The 20,128-nt window shown below is 39.6% G+C and overlaps 1 protein-coding gene across 2 annotated transcripts in view; it reads right to left on the reverse strand.

Moving 5' to 3' along the window:
* Window positions 1–14,575: 14,575 nt before the first annotated feature.
* Window positions 14,576–20,128, reverse strand: part of si:ch211-195o20.7 (cytospin-A) — a 62,848-nt gene continuing 57,295 nt past the window's right edge. The window contains exon 12 of one of the 2 annotated variants that reach the window (XM_028791949.2): window positions 14,576–17,276. In XM_028791949.2, the coding sequence (XP_028647782.1) occupies window positions 17,187–17,276 (90 nt within the window). In that variant the 3' untranslated portion in view covers window positions 14,576–17,186. The remainder of the gene's footprint in view (window positions 17,277–20,128) is intronic. The other variant, XM_028791948.2, reaches the window with a different exon arrangement.

Below are 20,128 nucleotides of genomic sequence, written 5' to 3' on the forward strand. Positions count from 1 at the left end.
GGAGTCAGCCTCTGTAAGTAAATCTACTGTATAATATTCCATTCCTTTTCTGAGATGCTAATTGAAAGGTCCCTTCCCCATCATTCCCATGGATCTTTGAAGGGTAGAATCTTTGAAACATTTTTATTTCTTGCTAAATTTGTTAAACTGCTTAAATTTGGAGCGTAACTGTTCATAACACTCAAATACATTGTCTATATAACAATCTCTAAGTTTCTTAATCCCTAGCATTTTCCTTAGGTTGAATACTGAGTAGGGCCGAGAAACAGGAAAAAGGTGACTATCATGTATTAGAGCAACTTATAGAAGTTTCTCAACCTTGAAATGTGTCCTACATTGGTTCCATATTTTAAGCAATTGGTTGGCTATTGAATTGCTGGATAAAAAAATGATTATTAATACTGACTGGAGCTCAATGCAGGGCATACAAGGATGATTTAGAACAGGATTTTCCATTGCAAGCCAGATCAGTGTGGATTCATGGATTTGTGCAAATTTCCAAGAGTTTATTGTAAGTTTATTTCATATCCAGTAATAAAAATGAAAGTTAATTAGTGCCATGTCACCTTTTTCTTTCAGCCTTTGTAGAGTTCCATCCATCCATCCATTTTCCAACCCGCTGAATCCGAACACAGGGTCACGGGAGTCTGCTGGAGCCAATCCCAGCCAACACAGGGCACAAGGCAGGATATACAGCTTTTGAGCATTAGGAGATATTTTGGAATCTTAAGTAAAAGCAGGGACATATTTCAGATTTCAGCTTTAACATTAATATTATATCTTAATTGCCACATTTTGCCATGTGTGAGCTAACAGAAAAATTGACCCAATTGAAGGGGTAAAAAGACCCTTCTTTTCCCCTCACTCCCACGACCCTCTCTATCTTGCCCCCAAAAGTAAGGCTAAGGTTAAACATCACAAAGTCCCAGTCCTCTGACATGCCATCTGAGCTAATTTAGAGTCACCAATTAAACTAATATGGGAAGCAGGAAGAAAACTGAAGTACAGTATATGGTGAAAAACCTACTCTAACACAGGGAGACCACACAAACTGCACAGAGGGAGACTGAACCTGGGAGGTGTGAGGCAGCAGTGGGAATCTTTTCACCAATATGCCATTAAATTGCCTAACTGTCCTCCAGGTAACAGCTGGTCCCTGTCCTGTGTCCAATGCTACCAGGATAAGCAGCAGCTCCCTGTGACCCTCTGACAGACTAAACTGATTCAGAATACAGATCAATGTATGGCCAAGCAGTCTCTATGATTTCTTTGAAATACCATAATATTGTCATTCTGGAATCCTCAGTTAAACGTATCTAATTCTTAATCATGAACTGCAACTCTCCAAACAGTTTTCTTTTAAGCAGTCTGAGCTCTCTTGATCAGGTAAGGTTTGTTTGCTAAGTCATTTTCATTTGTTTGATTCAGTTGTATTCTGTCATTTAATAATAACAAATACGATTTTCCAAATCAGAAAAAAAATATGTTAATCACTCAAAAATAGCCGCATCTCTTTGCTGTCATTTAAAATATACAATGCCTAAGTATTCACCCCATTGGAAGCTTTCACATTTTGTTGTTTTTCAATGTTGAATCTCAGTGAAATTATTTTGGCTTTTATGACATTGATCAACAGAAAAAGACTCCTTAATGTCAAAGTGAAAACACATCTCAGCAATGTTGCAGGAAATAGAGAATATTTTTATAGGTATATACACAGGTACATACGTGGAGACTCATGGGAACCAATTTAGAGCCATTGGTTCACCTAACCTGCACTGCATTTTTGTTATAAGAGACACGGAGAGAACATGCAATTTAAGAGACACTGAAGCTTATTTGTCTGCTTTGAACTTGACTGCCTACTGTTACTAAGTTCATTTATAAGGTTAGGTCCATGAATGAGGAAGATTTCTTATTATCTTATTTATCTATTAATTCCCATTTTTGGGACCTGCTTTTTCCTTACGGCATCATGCAAAGTCATAATATACAGTATAATTATTAAGCACAAGGCTGGAACTTGCCATGGTTGGGATGCCACAAATATAATTGAAAAGCATTTTATGATTATTCATAACACAATTTCAATTCAGTTTATTTTTGTACAGCTTTCTCTACAGAGTGCAGATGCAGAGAGCGTTGGTCCCAGGTAAAATGCAAACATAAATTTTACAAATCTCTTTTCGGTAAATATATACTTGTAAAATACTACATTTTAGTTAACATTAGACAAATAATCTTTTAGCTTGTTACAGAAACATGAAAGTGTCGGTCCTTCCACCTATTCATTTCCTAACCTGCTTATTCAGGGCAGGGTTACAGGGAAGCTGGAGCCTAACCAGCAAGCATCAGGCGCAAGGCAGGAACCAGACACGGGCAGAGTCCGTCACAGGGTGGACACACACTCCAACACACACTGGGATCTTACCTGCATGTCTTTGGACTGTGGGAGGAAACATTAAAAGATTTTGATATTATATTGAATGTAGCAAATCTGTCATTAAAAAATTAAAAGTTGATGTGAAAAGAGCAATTCATACAAAAAAGTGGCACTTCAGCAATAATGGATACAATTCAAAGTTGAGTCAAATTATCATTGCAATTAACATTTACTATAAAAGTGATTTATGACTTTGGCACTGGAATAAAAACTGCAGTGCATTTCTTGTGCTCTAAAAATCGGTCAAGATTATGGAATGGATAGGTGGGAAGGAAAATTTACTTTCCATTTTCTTCTTTATTTTTAGATACCTTTTTATTTGCAGTACAGGTATAGTCATACAAGTAGCTTTTATAGAACAAAGGATTGCCTAAAATGGTGATAGTTTCATGGTGTGATAAGCTGTGCACTTTAAGTTTCTAACTTTCGTAGTAAATTTCCACAGTCTGTAGGATGATTAGCTATTCTCTAGCTGTTGTAGCGTATCTATGGCTTTATAAACTTCACATGCTGTCTACCAAAAGACCTGCTGAAATAAAGAAAATTAGACAGAACACTTACAGAATGAGCTCAGGGTGTTTATTTAAAAAGAAATCTCCATCAATATGAAACATAAAAGCAGCATCAAAAATATTCCCTGATGCAGTGATTATACCTCTATGTATTCTTCCATAGTTGTAATGATGCATCTAGACTAAATCTCATCAGATTGGATTATCAGTCAAGCAGGCCAGTAGTAATGGGACACGGCCATGGATTACAATAAACATCTCACCACCAACACAACAGCTTCTCTGAAAGGCTTCAACCTTCCTTGTCACTCAGGATTTGTGCAGATAGGCTACATAAATGAGGACTAAAAGATGACCAACTTTTTGAACATGATGCACCATAGATGATAATGTACATTGTAGATGATTGTCATTTGACTAAGTACAGTGAAGAAATCAACCTGCTTCATCTGACAGATGAAATTGCAATCAAATGGCATAGAAGAACAAGCATATGCTGATGCTGATGAACTGAGCATAGGATACACCAATTACTAAACCTCCCAGGTCCCCACTGCATGGAGTTTGCATGCTCTCACCGTGTCTGTGTGGGTGTCCTCCCACAGTCCAAAGACAAGTAGATGATGGTTAGATGAACTGCAATGCTAAATTGTCAGTAGTGTGTGTTTATGTGTGTGTTCACCCTGTGATGGACTGGCACCATGTCCAGTGTTTGTTCCTGCCTTGTGACAGGCTATAACCCACAGTGACCCTGATCTAGATTAAGCTCAAAGGAGACTGTAACCCCATACAAAGGCAGAAAAACAGTTACTTACAATGGCATCCTCTACCACGAATGGGTCAAGCACTGAAGGTTACAAAGACAGAGCATTTGTTTCCCACCCAAACCATTATCAAACCCACTTCATCAGTGCTGGATCATACCAGTCTTAACAGTATCAGGCACAAGGCAGAAAGCAATCTAGACAGGATGGCAGCCCAATCATTGGGTCCAAACAAACACACAAGAACAATGGATCCCAAGTCTCATCCTATGGGGACCTCCATAGCTAAAGATGTTTATTCCAACCAATTTCCCAAATCAGGGCATTTACTTACTTTTAATTCTTTTCTTTGGCATACATATATTTTTAAGAACTTGATAAATGTGTGTGTTTTGTTTTATAGTATTAAAAGCTTTTGCTTTTTCTGAAGAATTTGCTATCTTTAATTGCTGATACTGAGTAATGAGCAGTGCAGACACCTTTAAATGATAAACAGGTTAATAATTTCAGTGCCATTAAAACTTCTCTGCTCATAAAGAAACATGAGCAGACAAGTGAATATGGCACTGAAGCAATTGTTCCCCTTCAACATCTAATGTCCGCATTTAGATACAATTAAGGGAGAAAAAATGGTGAAAGAAAACAGCAAACACAAAAGAAAGATTTCAACTTTTGGCAAAAATGTGAATATTGCAGAAATTCTTAAAATAACAGATTAAAAACTACAGCCCATTAAACAATATGATTAATTAAAAGTAAGAATGATGCAGAGATTGTAAAATTTTTTGGAACAAAAACCCACAGCAACAGGGGGTCCCCTGGACAGAACTTGGCTACAACTGCATTAAACCAATTTAGAGTCAATAATTCATCTAGCATAAATTTCTTTGGGAAGTGGGAATTAAATCAAAAGTACCTGGAGAAGAACCCATGCAAACATGGATGGACTCACAAACTCCACTCAGAGAGGGCCCAAGCTAAGGTTTCCAGTCCAGTGTTTTGAAAAGTGAGCCACTGTGACAATTGTTCTTTAATGTATATTAACAATGTGCTTAATCTTCTTCATTGCCTCTGAGGTTAAATAAATAAATGTATTTTTTCATATATTTTACACACTCTTTTTCTTATTTATTATTAGTATGTCATGGCAGCCTTAAGAAGGTGCCCTGTTACAACGGGTGGAAGTGGTGTGTGTTTTAGCTAACGGTGGATATCAGTGTTACGTTAGTGACACATCCTCTCTGAAATTTTAGGGCAATTAGTGCTAGTTTTTCTTTGGTAAGAGCCATATATGTTAGAATGTGTCATTTGCTTCAGGCCTCACATAAGAAAGAAAGATCTTTAACAGTTCTTTACCAAAGTGTAAGCAGTGTATTTGATCGATTCTGAAACCCCATATTTCTCCTGCAATGAGTTCTCTACATCTGTGACAGCTTTACTGGTCTCAGTTCCTCCATTGTGCTCTTACTAGTTTCCGTTCTGATCTGCAAATTAAGCTTTTTTTTGGAACAGGGACCTCCCTGCTGGTGGTATTGCTATTAAAAATAGCTTCTTTTCTGTACTTTGCAAATAACTTGATGTTAAAAAAATTAGAATGAAGTGGTGTAAAATTGAAAGTATATAAATTAATCTACCAATATAGATCTTTCATTTAATTCAGATGTTACACATGTAAAGAGTGGGGTGTTTCACATCACCAGAGACCTTGATTCAAATCTCAGCCCACCTACTGAGTGCAGTTTGTGTGGAAAGCTTCAAAGTTTTCATGTTGTGCACGAATGTGAGCGTGCATTGGAATTGTCCGGTGGGTCATCTAAAGTTTGTTCTCATCCTAAACTCTGATTTGAACTATGATTTGAACTCTGAATGACATGGTGGTGGCAAAAAACTGGATGATAGGACATATCAACCTAACTTTGAGTGAAAAGAGTTTGTTAATGACACACAAAAATTGAAAGCATTAAGAATCTGTTGATGGCTGGCAACATTTAAAGTTGACAGAGTGGCAGATTCCTTTTGTTGTGAGAGATGGTTTCTTTTGAAATACTAATGATGTTCTTTGACCTTTTTTGGTTTCTTTTACCTTAATGAAGTGAAAATCATGACATCTGACTTTCTACTTTATGAAGTTTACAGCATATGCCAAGTCAGAAGTTTTTTCTTTTTAAAATTTCTTTCTTTGTAGTCATTCTGGTGTGTGCTCAGACTATAGAGCATATATATATATATATATATAGTGACAGATAGGGGGTGCTCTGGCTCCCTTAAACCCTCAGACTGTACGCCAGACACCAGGTAAAAGTCCAATAATAATATTTATTATTATAAATAAGTGCACAAAGCACCCTCCTCTCCACAATACTCAATAAATCCACAATAATACACTAATCAATAATCAAACAATCCTCCACTCTCCCAGACGCGTTGCCACCCTTCCACACAGCTCAGCTCAACATCTGGGATCTCCCAGAGACCTTTTATAGTCCGTGACCCGGAAGTGCTACTGAACCCCTGTCCATGTGACTTCTTAGCACTTCCGGGTCAGATCCAAAAGTCTTCTTTTCATCCTGGAAGCACGTCATTCCTCCTGTCGCTGTGACTAAGACATACTTCCGGGTTATAGGGCACGTAAGAGTCTCTGGGCCTCCCTGCAGCGTCCATTAGTGGCCCACATGGTATCCAGCAGGGCTGTGGATAAAAAACTCCATTGTCCAGGACTCCCTGCTGGCCTTCGGGGCACCTCCATGCTGCAGGGAGGGCTCCATCTGGCAGTCTGGGAGTATTGGCCGGGATGAAAGGCCAGCCATATCCCACAGTACTCTTCCCCCAGCGAAAAACCGTGGTTTGGAGCGTCCAGCCCTGCGAGGGTTGTCTTCCCCCAGGAAGGAGTTCTGGTCGGACCTTGGCTGTGCCTTCTGATGTATTCCCTGGAGAACCTAGGGGGAATTTCATAATTGTAATCCATTTTATCCCCCTCTCTCCAGGGACAGTTGTGCCAAATGTGGCCAGGCCGTCGGCATCTATAAAAACGCCTCTGTCCTCCCGGAATTCTCCCTCTGCGATGCTGGAAACACTCAGGGAATTCAGTCTCTGCCCCTTTTCTCGCTGAGGAAGGTTCCATAGCCGCCTCTGTGCTTTTTACGCTATTTTCTACTTTAGCAGGAGACCCCCATTTCTCTTTTGGGATCTCCTTTTTAATTTGGGGCTTGTCCACAGTTTGGACGGAGTAGTGGCTCTGAGGCTAGGGATATGCCCTGGCAATCGGAAGGTTGCCGGTTCGAATCCCGTAAATGCCAAAAGGTACTCTGCTCTGTTGGGCTCTTCAGCAAGGCCCTTAACCTGCAATTGCTGAGCGCTTTGAGTAATGAGAAAAGCGCTATATAAATGCAAAGAATTATTATTATTATTATTAACGAAAGAGAGCCCTTTTACTGTCTGCACGCCCTTTGATTTTGAATTAACAGGAGGAGGCCTCTTCAGCACCGCATCGCTCTGGGAAACAGCACTTTCCAGCTGTTCCGGTTTGATTGGTGCTTCCCCCGCCCCTTCTGTCATCATTCCACACTCTTTTGTAGGGCACGCAGTGATTTGGCACCCGCTACTTATTAAACTCGGGCCCGGATCACACTGCGTCTCTGTATGCTGTACGGTACCGGCATTACTCACCTGTACCACCAAATCATATAAGACAGAACACTCTCGACCAAACCACCGCAGGTACTCGTCTACCTTCTTGATCGGCATTTCGGCCGTCGCTCCCAAATCTCCGACGATCTTCTTTATCGCCGTCAGCATCTGTAAAATACCTTGTACGGGCTCGATCAATTTCTCGAGTTCCCGCATGTCTACAAAGTTATTTAATTCAGCCGGAGGTAGTCTTACTTCCTCATTCTGCCTACCTACCGGCCGGGAGCCAATGAGCACGCCCATTCCAGGCACGTGCTCTGACGGGTCTCGCAGAGGCTTCTGGGAATTGGAGTTCTTTGTGTCATTCGAGGACCGGGCCACCATCTTTGGCTGACTGTGATCCGCCTGTATTAATTTGTCGGCAGATCGATCAGCCATTTCCTGGTCCTCCTTACCTTCTTGGGGGGTGAGCGATGCTTCGCTCGCCTCCCCCATCCCCTTCGGAAAACTGAAGTCTGTCTTCTTATGGGGAAAGCCGACTGCAGCATTGTGCTGACCGCTTCCTTCCAAAAACTCTTTTGGGCAGGTCACGTGTTCTGCGCCAGCACCCAACGTGCGGAAGTCTTTCATTTTCCCCATCAGCTCGATTTAAGAGCGCATCGCCGTCTTTGGAAGATTTGTTTGCCTCCCGCTTCGCCTTTGGATGACATTCTCCGAGGTATGTGCACGGTACTAAATGAGATGTTTTAAATATATGTTTGTTAAATATGCAGGCACATACCTCGGTGTATTTATCTTCCTCCGGAGGCTTCTCCCGCGCTGTGCAGCCGCTCTGTAATCCCTCCCGGGTGTTGGCTAAGGTGAGTGGATCTCCTCCGCTGATGCTCTGCTTCTGCTTCTTTTTTCCCATGACGGACTTGATATGGGCGAACGAGGGTTCAGGCGATTTGGCCTGCGTGTTCAGACGTTGTCCTCTCGGGGTTCTCTGTCCACAGAAATTTATTTTCAGGTCCCCTGCCAAACTGACGGCCAGAGAATCCTGCCGGCTACGCCACTGTGACAGATAGGGGGTGATCTCGCTCCCTTGAACCTTCACACTGTACGCCAGACACCAGGTAAAAGTCCAATAATAATATTTATTATTATAAATAAGTGCACAAAGCACCCTCTGCTCCTCAATACTCAATAAATCCACAATAATACACTAATCAATAATCAAACAATCCTCCACTCTCCCAGACGCGTTGCCACCCTTCCACCCAGCTCAGCTCAACGTCTGGGATCTCCCACAGTCCTTTTATAGTCCGTGACCCAGAAGTGCTCCTGAACCCCTGTCCATGTGACTTCTTAGCACTTCCAGGTCAGATCCAAAAGTCTTCTTTTTATCCCGGAAGCACGTCATTCCTCCTGTTGCTGTGACTAAGACGTACTTCCGGGTTATAGGGCACGTAAGAGTCTCTGGGCCTCCCTGCAGCATCCTCTAGTGGCCCCCATGGTATCCAGCAGGGCTGTGGATAGAAACTCCATTGTCCAGGATTCCCTGCTGGCCTTCGTGGCACCTCCATGTTGCAGGGAGGGCTCCATCTGGCGGCCTGGGGGTATTGGCTGGGATGAAAGGCTTACCATATCTCACTATATATATATATATATATATATATATATATATATATATATATATATATGTGTGTGTGTGTGTGTGTGTGTGTAGTTATTTATTTAAAGAGCTTCTGTAAAGAAACAAATTTCCCACTAGGGACAAATAAAGTTCTCTCTCTCTCACATACTCAACTTTCCAGTCTTTTTGTGTGTTCTATGTAGGGAATGTCTCCAGGTTACTACAATATAAACAAATGAAAGCATCATCAACACCAGGGTTGTACTATTCTGGTTTGTATCTTCCATTAAACTCATACCTTAACTATCCATCCATCCATTATCCAACCCACTATATCCTAACTACAGGGTCACGGGGGTCTGCTGGAGCCAATCCCAGCCAACACAGGGCGCAAGGCAGGAAACAAACCCCAGGCAGGGCGCCAGCCCACCACAGGGCGCACACACACACCAAGCACACACTAGGGACAATTTAGAATCGCCAATGCACCTAACCTGCATGTCTTTGGACTGTAGGAGGAAACCAGAGTAATACCTTAACTAATAGCTCATTTGTAATTTTCTGCCTTTTTTTGCTTGAATGACCATGCAGGATTTGTTTTGCTTTTCTTAAAAACTTTGAACAAACTAAACCAAGTTTGAGATATTTTTCTGGTACAAATTCGATTGCTCACATTCCTTTTAGTTTCTAAGAAGTGGGTACACTTCAACAAACTAGTCTAAGTATAATTCAAAGTTTTTTTGTTCTGTGGATTATCTCTATTAGTTATCATTGCTATAAATTACAACTTGTTTGAAAGGGTTTTTGGTTACCATTAAACCATTAAAGTTCATAATCGCAAATAGATGCAAGAGAAGTCATTCAATATACTCACATCATCAGCTCAGATGGTCTTAAAATTCACAAAGGAAAGACAACGGTGTTGAAGGTGAATGCAGACTGGGAAGGGCTAATCAGACTAGATGGAGGTGGTAGAAGCCTATATGTAACTTAGAGTGTGGTGGACAAGTAAGGAGGAACAGATATGAACATCAAAGCTAGGATCAACAAGTCAAAATCAGTATTTATTCAGCTCAAGAACATCAGCAACTCTTCCAAGATACATTTCCTTAATTCCAACATTAACTTCTGTAGGGCACTGAAATGTGGAGAATCCCCAATATTTGCCAGGAGAAAGATTCAGGCATTTGTGGGCCAGTGTTTGTGAAGGATTCTTTGCATTCACTGGACAAAAGCCATCAGCAATAATGCTCTGTGGCAAAGACAACTGCAGCATCCCACATAAGAGGAAATACTGAGAAGAAGATTGGGATGGGATAGGGGATTCATGTGAAAACCAGCTTCAAACATCACATGCCAGGCATTGACATGCAATCCCCAAAACAAGAGGAAATAAGGTGGATCAAGAAACACTTGGAGAAGGGACATTGATGCTGATGTCAAGCTGACAGGACTTGGATGGGGCAACTAGTGACAGCAGTGTCGGACAAAGGGGTGCTGGAGGACTTGTCATCAATGGCCTATATTCCAGGAGGAGTAATGGGTTTAAGTAAGTAATTTAAAAGTGGGCTAGTTTTTGTGTACCAGAAAACATTACAATAATTAGGTTCATATTGCTAAATTTAATTATTTCTCTATTCACAACTTCAGGATACATACAAGCACTCTGACTGGGCAAAGAGCTCAGTTCAAAGCAAAAAAAGTAGTCTCTAGTTTTTAAATTATTTGCAATAATATTTTGCATTTACTATGGAATCAAAGAACTGTGACTGAAAAACAGAAAGTAGTAAATGGAAAAAGTAAATCAAACCTGAATTTTAGTACAACACAAAAACAGCCTCTGATTAAGGGAATTGTGTGCAGTACAGAAACTACAGCCACTGTTGCCCTTCACAAAGGAGGATTATAAATTTAGAAATATCCTATTACATGTTTTGTTCTTCTAACAACATACAAACTTAGTTTTGAGTCTTTCTCTGACTGTGGCAGGTCCTTTTTTAACTGAAAATGTGAACAGAAAAGATTTAAATAACACTAGTATAACTTCAATAGTACCTTTTAACAAACAAGCACAATAAACAATTTTTAAAGAATATGGTATAAAAGTCATTCAAATCCTTCAGGAGAATTCGGCATTCTTCTTGATTGATTTTAGAATGTTAAGTTTTGTTATGGCAGCTCCTCTCTTTCTGGTTTCCTCACTCATCATTATATTATTGTATTGATTTTTTTATATTATCTTACACTTAAACAATAACATATCATAGTCCCAGATCCACTTAATCTAAGTTACATTTGCAGAAGGCCAGAGCCTATACTGGTAGCACTGGGTACAACCCACCATGGATGGAGAGTTAGCACTTCAGTCATGACAATGGATATTTGGTACTTTGCTGTTAATGTTGACTTATCTGAGCCAGACCTTCAAATTTTTTTGAATACCACTTGTATTTTAATTGGCTGTCCTAAGCATTTGTCAGTATTTTATTATTAATTTATCCCTTTTGTTAAGAAAAAAAAAACTTTAATTGAGAGAAGAAGTGAAACTTGAAGAACTGATATTTGGCCCAACCCACCAGAATGTAAGGGCCATCCAAATAGATACATACCACTAAAGGAAATTAGGAAATCTGGGTGTCTCTGGAGCACAAATATTAGTCTATTGCTTTGGTGAAGTGAAGACGTACAAGAGAGAGTAACCTGTCTGGGAAAATTACCCCGAGAGAGCAACCATATTAAATTTTGATTCTTGACCTCATCTCACTTCCCTTTGATATGTGTCAATTTGACTTGGTCTGTTTTTATCCACTATAAAAAGAGTGGACAGCAGATACTGTTTTAGGGCTGTGTGGCAATGTGTTTGCCAGGCATCACTAGTTTGAAGAAAAAAGTTTAAGACTAGTGTAAATCAATATATACTTGATAAAGTACAAGTAAGCACACATTTGAAAAGTGTGAGTGTGTGCTTCTATTAACATTTTAAGTTTGCCCCAGCAGGACTGCACTGTGAGTTGCCAGTGGCTGGGGATACATGGGTTTAGGAAAGGGCTACTGAACTTCACTTATGCCTAGTCAAAATGCAAGCGTCATAGCCACCTGCCGCTATAGAACAAGACATGCATTGTTTCAGTGAAAGGGATGCCAAGTAAAAACAAAAGGGTAACTTAAAACAGTGTTTGAAGGAAGCATCAGCATGTCAGAGTGAAGCACTTGCTGGGGGCACTCACTCACACACTCAGGAGGTGCGGCGTATGGTGCAATTGGAACATGTCTGTGTCAGGCATGATTGGAGGAAGGGAGCGGGGTGAGGCAGGATTAGAGGCAGTAATGTTCCCTAGTTTAAAATGCACTTCTTGTCTGCAGGGTTTATCTTTCTTACTGTCTTTTGATCGAGTAGAGAGCGAGGTAGTAGCATTGCAGAGCACTTTGGAATGCAATCGTTGCCAATGGCTTGTGCCTATTTTTGTATACATATTTTTCTTTTTGCTTTATTATAGATATTCTCCAGTAATAGAAAAGGTTTGGTGGAGATATTTATATTGATTGGGTGTCTGTATATACACTTATATATACACTGTATATATATCTTTCTGTATATACACTTAATTTTTCTTTTTGTAAATTATTTTTTGCTTTAAGGAGCAATTTTATGAACAGCATGTTAACAGAGGAAGACTCACTTTTGTAGTGTATATTTTTTTTTTCCTTTTTACTTGAGGACATGGAATTCAACTATTATTACTGTAAACAATCACCATTTCTGTCTTTATTGATTTTTGTATGTCATTGCCTTTGCCCTGTGTTGTAAAGCCTGTATGACACTGTTTTGTCCCTACACTTGCAAATAAACTTCTCCATTGTGCTGAAACCCAATATTTTTTCTTTGGCTCTGTCTCTCAACTCTCTCCTTATATTTATAACAGATCTTCGCACCTTTTTTGTTCGGTATAGTACATCATATCGTGCACACATTTATATTCCAATTTGACCGCCAAGAATTTTTGTAAATATACACATTGTGGGGAACAGCCCAGACACAGACAGGTAGACATGTTTAAGCACCCAACACGTTTATTTACAATTATATACAATTATGTAACACACACAAACCCAGTGCCGCAGCACCAATCACCCCAAAGTCTGGGCCTCTTCACTACAATGCCTTTCTTTGCCACCGCCTCCTCTCCTCCGAGCTCCGTCCTTCTTCCACCCGACTCCAGCCATCGAATGGAGGAAGATGGCCCCTTTTATACACACAATGTGCTCCAGGTGCCTCCCGATTAGCCTCCGCCGGCACTCCCCAGTGTGGTGGAAGTACCGGCTGCGCACCCGGAAGCACTCCGGGTGTCTCTGGTCTTCTTCCCCCCAGCACTTCCGGGTGTGACAGAAGGGCTGAGGGCCAGGGCACCATAGGCATTGGGGCGCCCCCTGGCGGTGACCACAGGCCCCTACAGGGTTGAGCTTCAAAGCTCTGTTCTCGTGGGCCCCAGGGCGGTTGCCCCCACGTGGTCTGGGGGAGACGTAAGCCCTCCTCCGGTCCTCCTGGGCATCCCGGCTAGGTACTACCCCCAGGCTCCTGTGACAACGTCGTCATTGAGGGTGGTGAGACAATTTTGCTTTAATACATTATCTTCAATCATGGGTCTATTCCAGACAATAGTTGACTCAAGTTAAACTAAGCCAGGAGTAAATGGAACTCAGGCTAATTCCATTCCATAAAACCTGGGTTTAGCCAAATCTCCATTTTTTGAACAAATTAAACCAGAATTACATGATCAGAGAAGACAAAGCTGTGGATAACTTGTTAATCCTACTTCCTGGAACAGGCTCAAGATTTGTATGCTGCAGAAAAAAAGATTTGACAAAACCTAGCACCATTTCCGGGACAATCAATGCCCTGAAAATATCCCACAAAAAAAAGTTTTACGTGAAGGGTTAACACTTTGAGGACACAACAATTAAGGAGCAGAGCATCTAATCATAAAATCAAAGGCTGTAAATGCGGGTGAAATGTTGAAAATGTTCTGCCCGTTTCTGAATGAACAAACATAGAAGCACAATTACTTCACCAAATATTGCCCAAAAATACATACTCTGCCCGCAATCAGACATTCTGGCATGTACAGATAAGGGTGAGTACAGTGAACGTGGTTCTGAATTCTTCACTATACCTATATGCATGAACATTATCATTTCAAAACTGAGGTTTTAAATTAGAACGTGTTCAACACAACACCAATACAAAGCATGGGCTCTTTTTGCGAAGAGCAGAATTTTTCACATTGGAAATACCACACATATCTGCAAAGTGATCACAAAAGTATGCCTAACTTTAAAGCAGTGTCTGCACACACGGACAGGCTGTTTGGCTGAAACAAATTACCACCACCAAAAAGGAATTTCATTGAGCAGCAGGTAAGAAAAACAAATTTAAAAAAAACTGCAGCATTTCTGAGCAGTAACAACTAGTGGATTCTCTGGTGGAACAACCTGCCTACCTTCAGCCCCTCTGTAGAAGCGCTCACCTTTTATTTTTTTATTTTTTTTTTTTTTAGACACACCTCTGAAGGCTCTTGTCTTCAGTGGCTGCCTATAACCAACAGGCTTAATAATGCTGTTTCAATTCAGGGTTCTGTATAGGAATATGGCAACAACAGGATTTCTGCATTGTACTGTAGTTCATTTGGATGATGGCTTTTATGAAGAAAACACAAGTACGTACAGTATATCAAATACAAAGTACAAATATCAATGTGTCCTTTTATCCATTCTTTAGATGAAATGAGATGGCAAGCACAAAATTACAAACTCGAGGCCAAATATGCAGGGTCTAACATGTAAACAGGGTACGATGCATTTAAAAGAATAGGTGTAGTTCCAGGTCCAAGTGTAATTCCTGGAAAATACAGGGTTAATTGCAGGTACGATCAACATCTCTCACAATAACACCTAGAACAACGCTATGCCATGGGTCTTACACTTTTGGGCCATCATTAATATTGCAAAAACAGAATACAATATTTACTTGAGGACATAGAACATTTCAAGTAACATCATCAGGATTACATTTTGTACAATTCAGTAATTTATCATACAAAAGTTCACACGGATTTCACTGATTAACTGTTTTACACATTTATTCTATCGGTGATATTTTTCCACATCTCCCTTTACTTCGCAGTTGCTGTATTGCTCTTCTTTTGTCAGATCCTCCAATATTTTTCGTGAACTGATACCAGCATGTCGTCTTCTGCTGGCATGTTGGTTGATCAGCTGTTCAGTGCTCGACTCACAAGGACTTGTAAATTTTGCTGTGAACGCGCATTAATCCCAATGAACCTAAGAGGGAGTGTGTGAGCCAATTGAATTCCAGTATTCCGATACAAGCTGGTGCAAAAAAAAAAAAAATCAATCACACGATAGCAATGCGGCACTCGTTCTGAAATCCAGAATTATCAAATCTCTCTTTCTAGAACAGACCTATTGTTACACTGCCAGCAAAACCTTGCTTCCCCATTTTCACCTGGTTCAAACTTACATTTTTATTATTTGTCTTAAATCTTATCTATAAAGCAGTTTATTTTTGCTCTGGGCATGCTATTCAACTTTTGATCCATCAATTTTGATTGAACAGCTACTGTACACAGAGAGTACATTCTCCAAAATCATCACATTTAGTATATACTATATGTGCAAAGTGTGATGATCTTGCATTTGTAATAAGTATAGTACAGAATGAAAACAGAACATAAAACACCAGCTTAGCATCATAACAATGCTTAAGTCAGGAGCCATATGAATTTCTATGGCATACAGTAGAAAGATGGAGGTTATCTTAGAATTGGTAGATAAAGCATCTGTTATATATGTGAGTAGTGTATGGTCAACCATTACCCTCTACGTTTCAGCGTTAATCCTTTAGATTTAGAAAAATATGAAGCGTCAAAGTGATTTGATGCTCAAGTGCATTAAGGCGCATTTTTTAGGGTTTATGGTTGACTAACCAATAAAATCACCACTTGCCAGTTTGACCACTCCGGACATTGAAATCCACTCTCTCTCTCTCTCCTCTTCTTTATCTTTAACTACAGATCCAGTTCTCAAAACAAACAACTTCACAAGCATCAGTGTTTAAATTTTTTTTATTCCTAATTAAAGTTTAATCCAGGAAAATATTTTTATTCATTCAACATTTAAACAGTTTTACCTGAATTGAAATGATCGAGCGGTCAACTTCCTGCTTCAAATTCAGTTGGTCGTGTCTTTATGAAGTTATGTTATCAGCAGTTGCACTTCAGCAACCACAAAATTGTGAAAATGCCTTTTATGCAACAATTCATTTAAGGGCATTTTTCTGGTGATATCATGGGAACTACTGTAAAGATTGCCAAGTTGAATAATGGCTCAGTCAGTACCATGCTTGCAAGAGTTCATAAGAATGGCATGTTTTTATACAGTGACTTCTATCTACTGTATTAAATTTTATTCTATAATTTGCTATGTATCCATCATAGTTAAGATTTAGCATACACCAAGTACTTGTGATGACATCCAGTAAAAAAAACATTAAAAATATTAACTAAATCAGGGTTGTGCAATATACTGAACAGCTTATTATCAAAATAACTTGGGCATAAGATATACTGCATTAGCCTTAAATTGTCACTTGTGATACTACAGTGGGCAGATTACTCAACACACACTAACACTGTCTGGCATGTAAATCATTTCATTATTCTTTTTTTAAAATGACAAATTACATATTTCAAATAATTAATGTTATACAAGAATTGTGACTCTGCAACTTGGGATAATAAAACAAAACTGGTGAATACAGCACTTGTCAGAATGTATCATGATCTTTCATTAAGCATACACAGTCTTTGGTTTCTAAAGGTTTTCTTGGGCTAATACAAGTAGATAACAAAAAATATATATTCAGCATAGGCACATGCTGTTTAACATGTTACTTCATTCATAACTTAAAAAAAATAGAAATTGACACACATACTTCACGGTAACATGGTGCAATAGAGGGTAGGAAAAAATACACTTGGCCACCTACTATGACAGAAAAAAGCAAGTCTGTACAAATTTGACACCTGAAGGTCAGCTCTTTCTAACCGAGAAAGAATGGTCATGACTTCATACATTGGCAGAAACAACTACAAAAACCTTTTGAGTCCATACTCTCAGGCATCTCTAAATGATTACAAGCTCAAACTTCATGTCTCAAAGTGCATATAGATGCTTTCAACGTAATCCAGTACACGCTGCCAGTCTGGTCCTTCTCCTTTCACCATCTCATCAACAGTCTAAAATGAAGACATCCAAGTTAGTACAATTCAGTGAAACCTTGCTGGGCTCAAATAGAGGAGCAAAATAAAAAATCCCTAAACTCTTAGCAGCTTAAATATCAAGAGAGCAGAGTCACATTTGTCTAGTTCAGGGGTCCTCAATCTTGGTTCTGGAGGGCCACAATAGCTGCAAGTTTTCCTTCCAACTAGATTCCTAATTAGAAGATCAACCTTGCTGATAATGAGACTTAGTGCTATTTGGCTTTTCAGTGTTTTTATTCATCCAAGAGAAATTTTAATTGCACTGTTAGAGTTTCCTTCTCCGAGAACATTATCCATATGTTTTGTGGACAAGAACAGATTTAAAAAAAAAAAAAAAAAAAACCTCAATGTTCCTTCTAACTCCCCTCTCATTTCTTTCTAACATTTGTTAACACTTCATGGTGCATATGCACAAGTTTAAAAGGAATCAGGTTAGCTAGAGAGCAGCTGGTTTATTGGTTATCTGCATTATTAACTTAATGTCTGGTTATGAAAACAGCCAATAATTAAAAAGTAAATGCAGATGCTAAAAACTAAAATAGGCAATTAAGGGTTCTAAATCGTAATAGGCAAGATAACTAAAATTAAGCCAAAAAAATGTACTGCTTTAGTAGTAAATTAATTCTAATTAAGAAATTGGCTGAAGTGAAAACTTTCAGCCACTGTGGACCTCCAGGGACTGTAAATGAGAACCTCTGATCTACAAAGTAACTAAAATTGGTCTTTGATGAATGAAAGCACTAACAAGGCATATAGTTAACACTAGAATTACCAGAGTCTACGAAAAAACTCGTAGATCCGGCCCACCTTAAATCGCTTCTTAAATCCGAACACACCTCTCCGCCAGCATCTTTTGTCCTCTAAATGTGCTGATAAAAGACAAGCTGCCAGCAGCCGGCTATTCCATCCCCCCTCCGACTTAGAATGTGAACGCACTTTTCCCAGCTCATGCCTTGATTGATTGTCTGGGAGTGAACTGGAGTTTTAGAGTTGAAATAATAGATCGTTATTTGGAACACACGCATTCCATGTGTGTACCGTTTCTACAGTAATCTGTGTAAACACATTGTTAAAACAAAAACTTTTTCATATTTTAGTAATAAATGTTACAAAATGTAGGCATAAACTATAGAATGTGTAAAGCCCGAGTTCCTAAGATCAAACAAACACTTCCACAAAAGCTTCACATGCCATTCAACAGTTTCCATGGCGTAGCGCACTAAGATTTGCCTCTCAGAGTGAGTAGCTTTTCTCTGCCTCACAAACAGGAGTTCAATTCCCCGCTGGGGATAAAGTGTTACTTCTTTTTTTTTCTTTTTAACCTCAAACGGACATAAAATTTATAAATTGATATGCACTGTCAGTTAATGAGATCGTTATATTTTCATGTGGGATGCTCCTTTTAAAATATTTTTTTTAACAATTGAGACTGCAATTAACATGAACAACTGTCCTTATAACTTTTTTTTTTCAAGATCCATAACACAGACAGACAGAGCACTGCGTAATACAGAGACAGACAGGCAGAGATATACAAATAAACAGGGAAGGCACATGTACTGAAAGAAAAAAAAAGATCAACATGTGCGTTGTTCCTGCAGCACTGAATAAGCTCAGGCGCTCTAACATCACCCCTCTCCCCCCGATCTGGCTCTCTAACAGCACAAGTACAGACGCAAACCAAGTGTAATCAAGAGTCCCGGTTCGATCCACACTCACTCCTATATTTGCCGTTTTCAGTAGTAAGCTGCTCTTTTTGTTAATATTATACAGTACACACATGCACTTGATTTGTGTCTGTACTTGCGCTGTTACTTAGAGAGTCAGATCGGGGGAGGGGTGATGTTAGAGCGCGTGAGCTTATTCAGTGCTGCAGGGACGACGCACATGATGATCTTTTTTTTCTTTCAGTACATGTGCCTTCCCTGTTTATTTGTATATCTCTGCCGGTCTGTCTCTGTATTACGCAGTGCTCTGTCTGTCTGTGTGTTATGGATCTTGAAAAAATAAGTTATAAGGACAGTTGTTCATGTTAATTGCAGTCTCAATTGTTAAAAAAAAATATTTTAAAAGGAGCATTCCACATGAAAATAACACGATCTCATTAACTGACAGTGCATACCAATTTACAAATTTTATGTCCGTTTGAGGTTAAAAAGAAAAAAAAGAAGTAACACTTTATCCCCAGCGGGGAATTGAACTCATGTTTGTGAGGCAGAGAAAAGCTACTTGCTCTGAGAGGCAACTCTTAAAGCGCTACACCAGAGAAACTTGTATCATCTTTGAAGCTTTTGTGAAAGTGTTTATTTGATCTTTGGAACTCAGGCTTTACACATTCTATAGTTTATGCCTACATTTTGTAACATTTATTACTAAAATATGAAAAAGTTTGTTTTAACAATGTATTTACACAGATTACAGTAGAAACGGTACACACATGGAATGCATGCGTTCCAAATAATGATCTATTATTTCAACTCTAAAACTCCAGTTCACTCCCAGACAATCAATCAAGGCATGAGCTGGGAAAAGTGCGTTCACGTTCTAAGTCGGAGGGGGGATGGAATAGCCGGCTGCTTGCAGCTTGTCTTTTATCAGCACATTTAGAGGATAAAAGATGCTGGCAGAGAGGTGTGAAAGGATTTAAGAAGCGATTTAAGGTGGGCCGGATCTACGAGTTTTTTCGTAGACTCTGGTAATTCTAGTGTTAAATACCAAGGCAAGGATGGAGTTCTTATTAGGAAAACTGGCTGGAATGAGGCCCTCTAGGAACGACACTGAGGACCCCTGGTCTAGTTGATGATTTTATGCAAGGTAACATACTCCGC

The sequence above is a fragment of the Erpetoichthys calabaricus genome, chromosome 3, assembly GCF_900747795.2.
Source record: "Erpetoichthys calabaricus chromosome 3, fErpCal1.3, whole genome shotgun sequence".
Taxonomy (NCBI): Eukaryota; Metazoa; Chordata; class Cladistia; order Polypteriformes; family Polypteridae; genus Erpetoichthys; species Erpetoichthys calabaricus.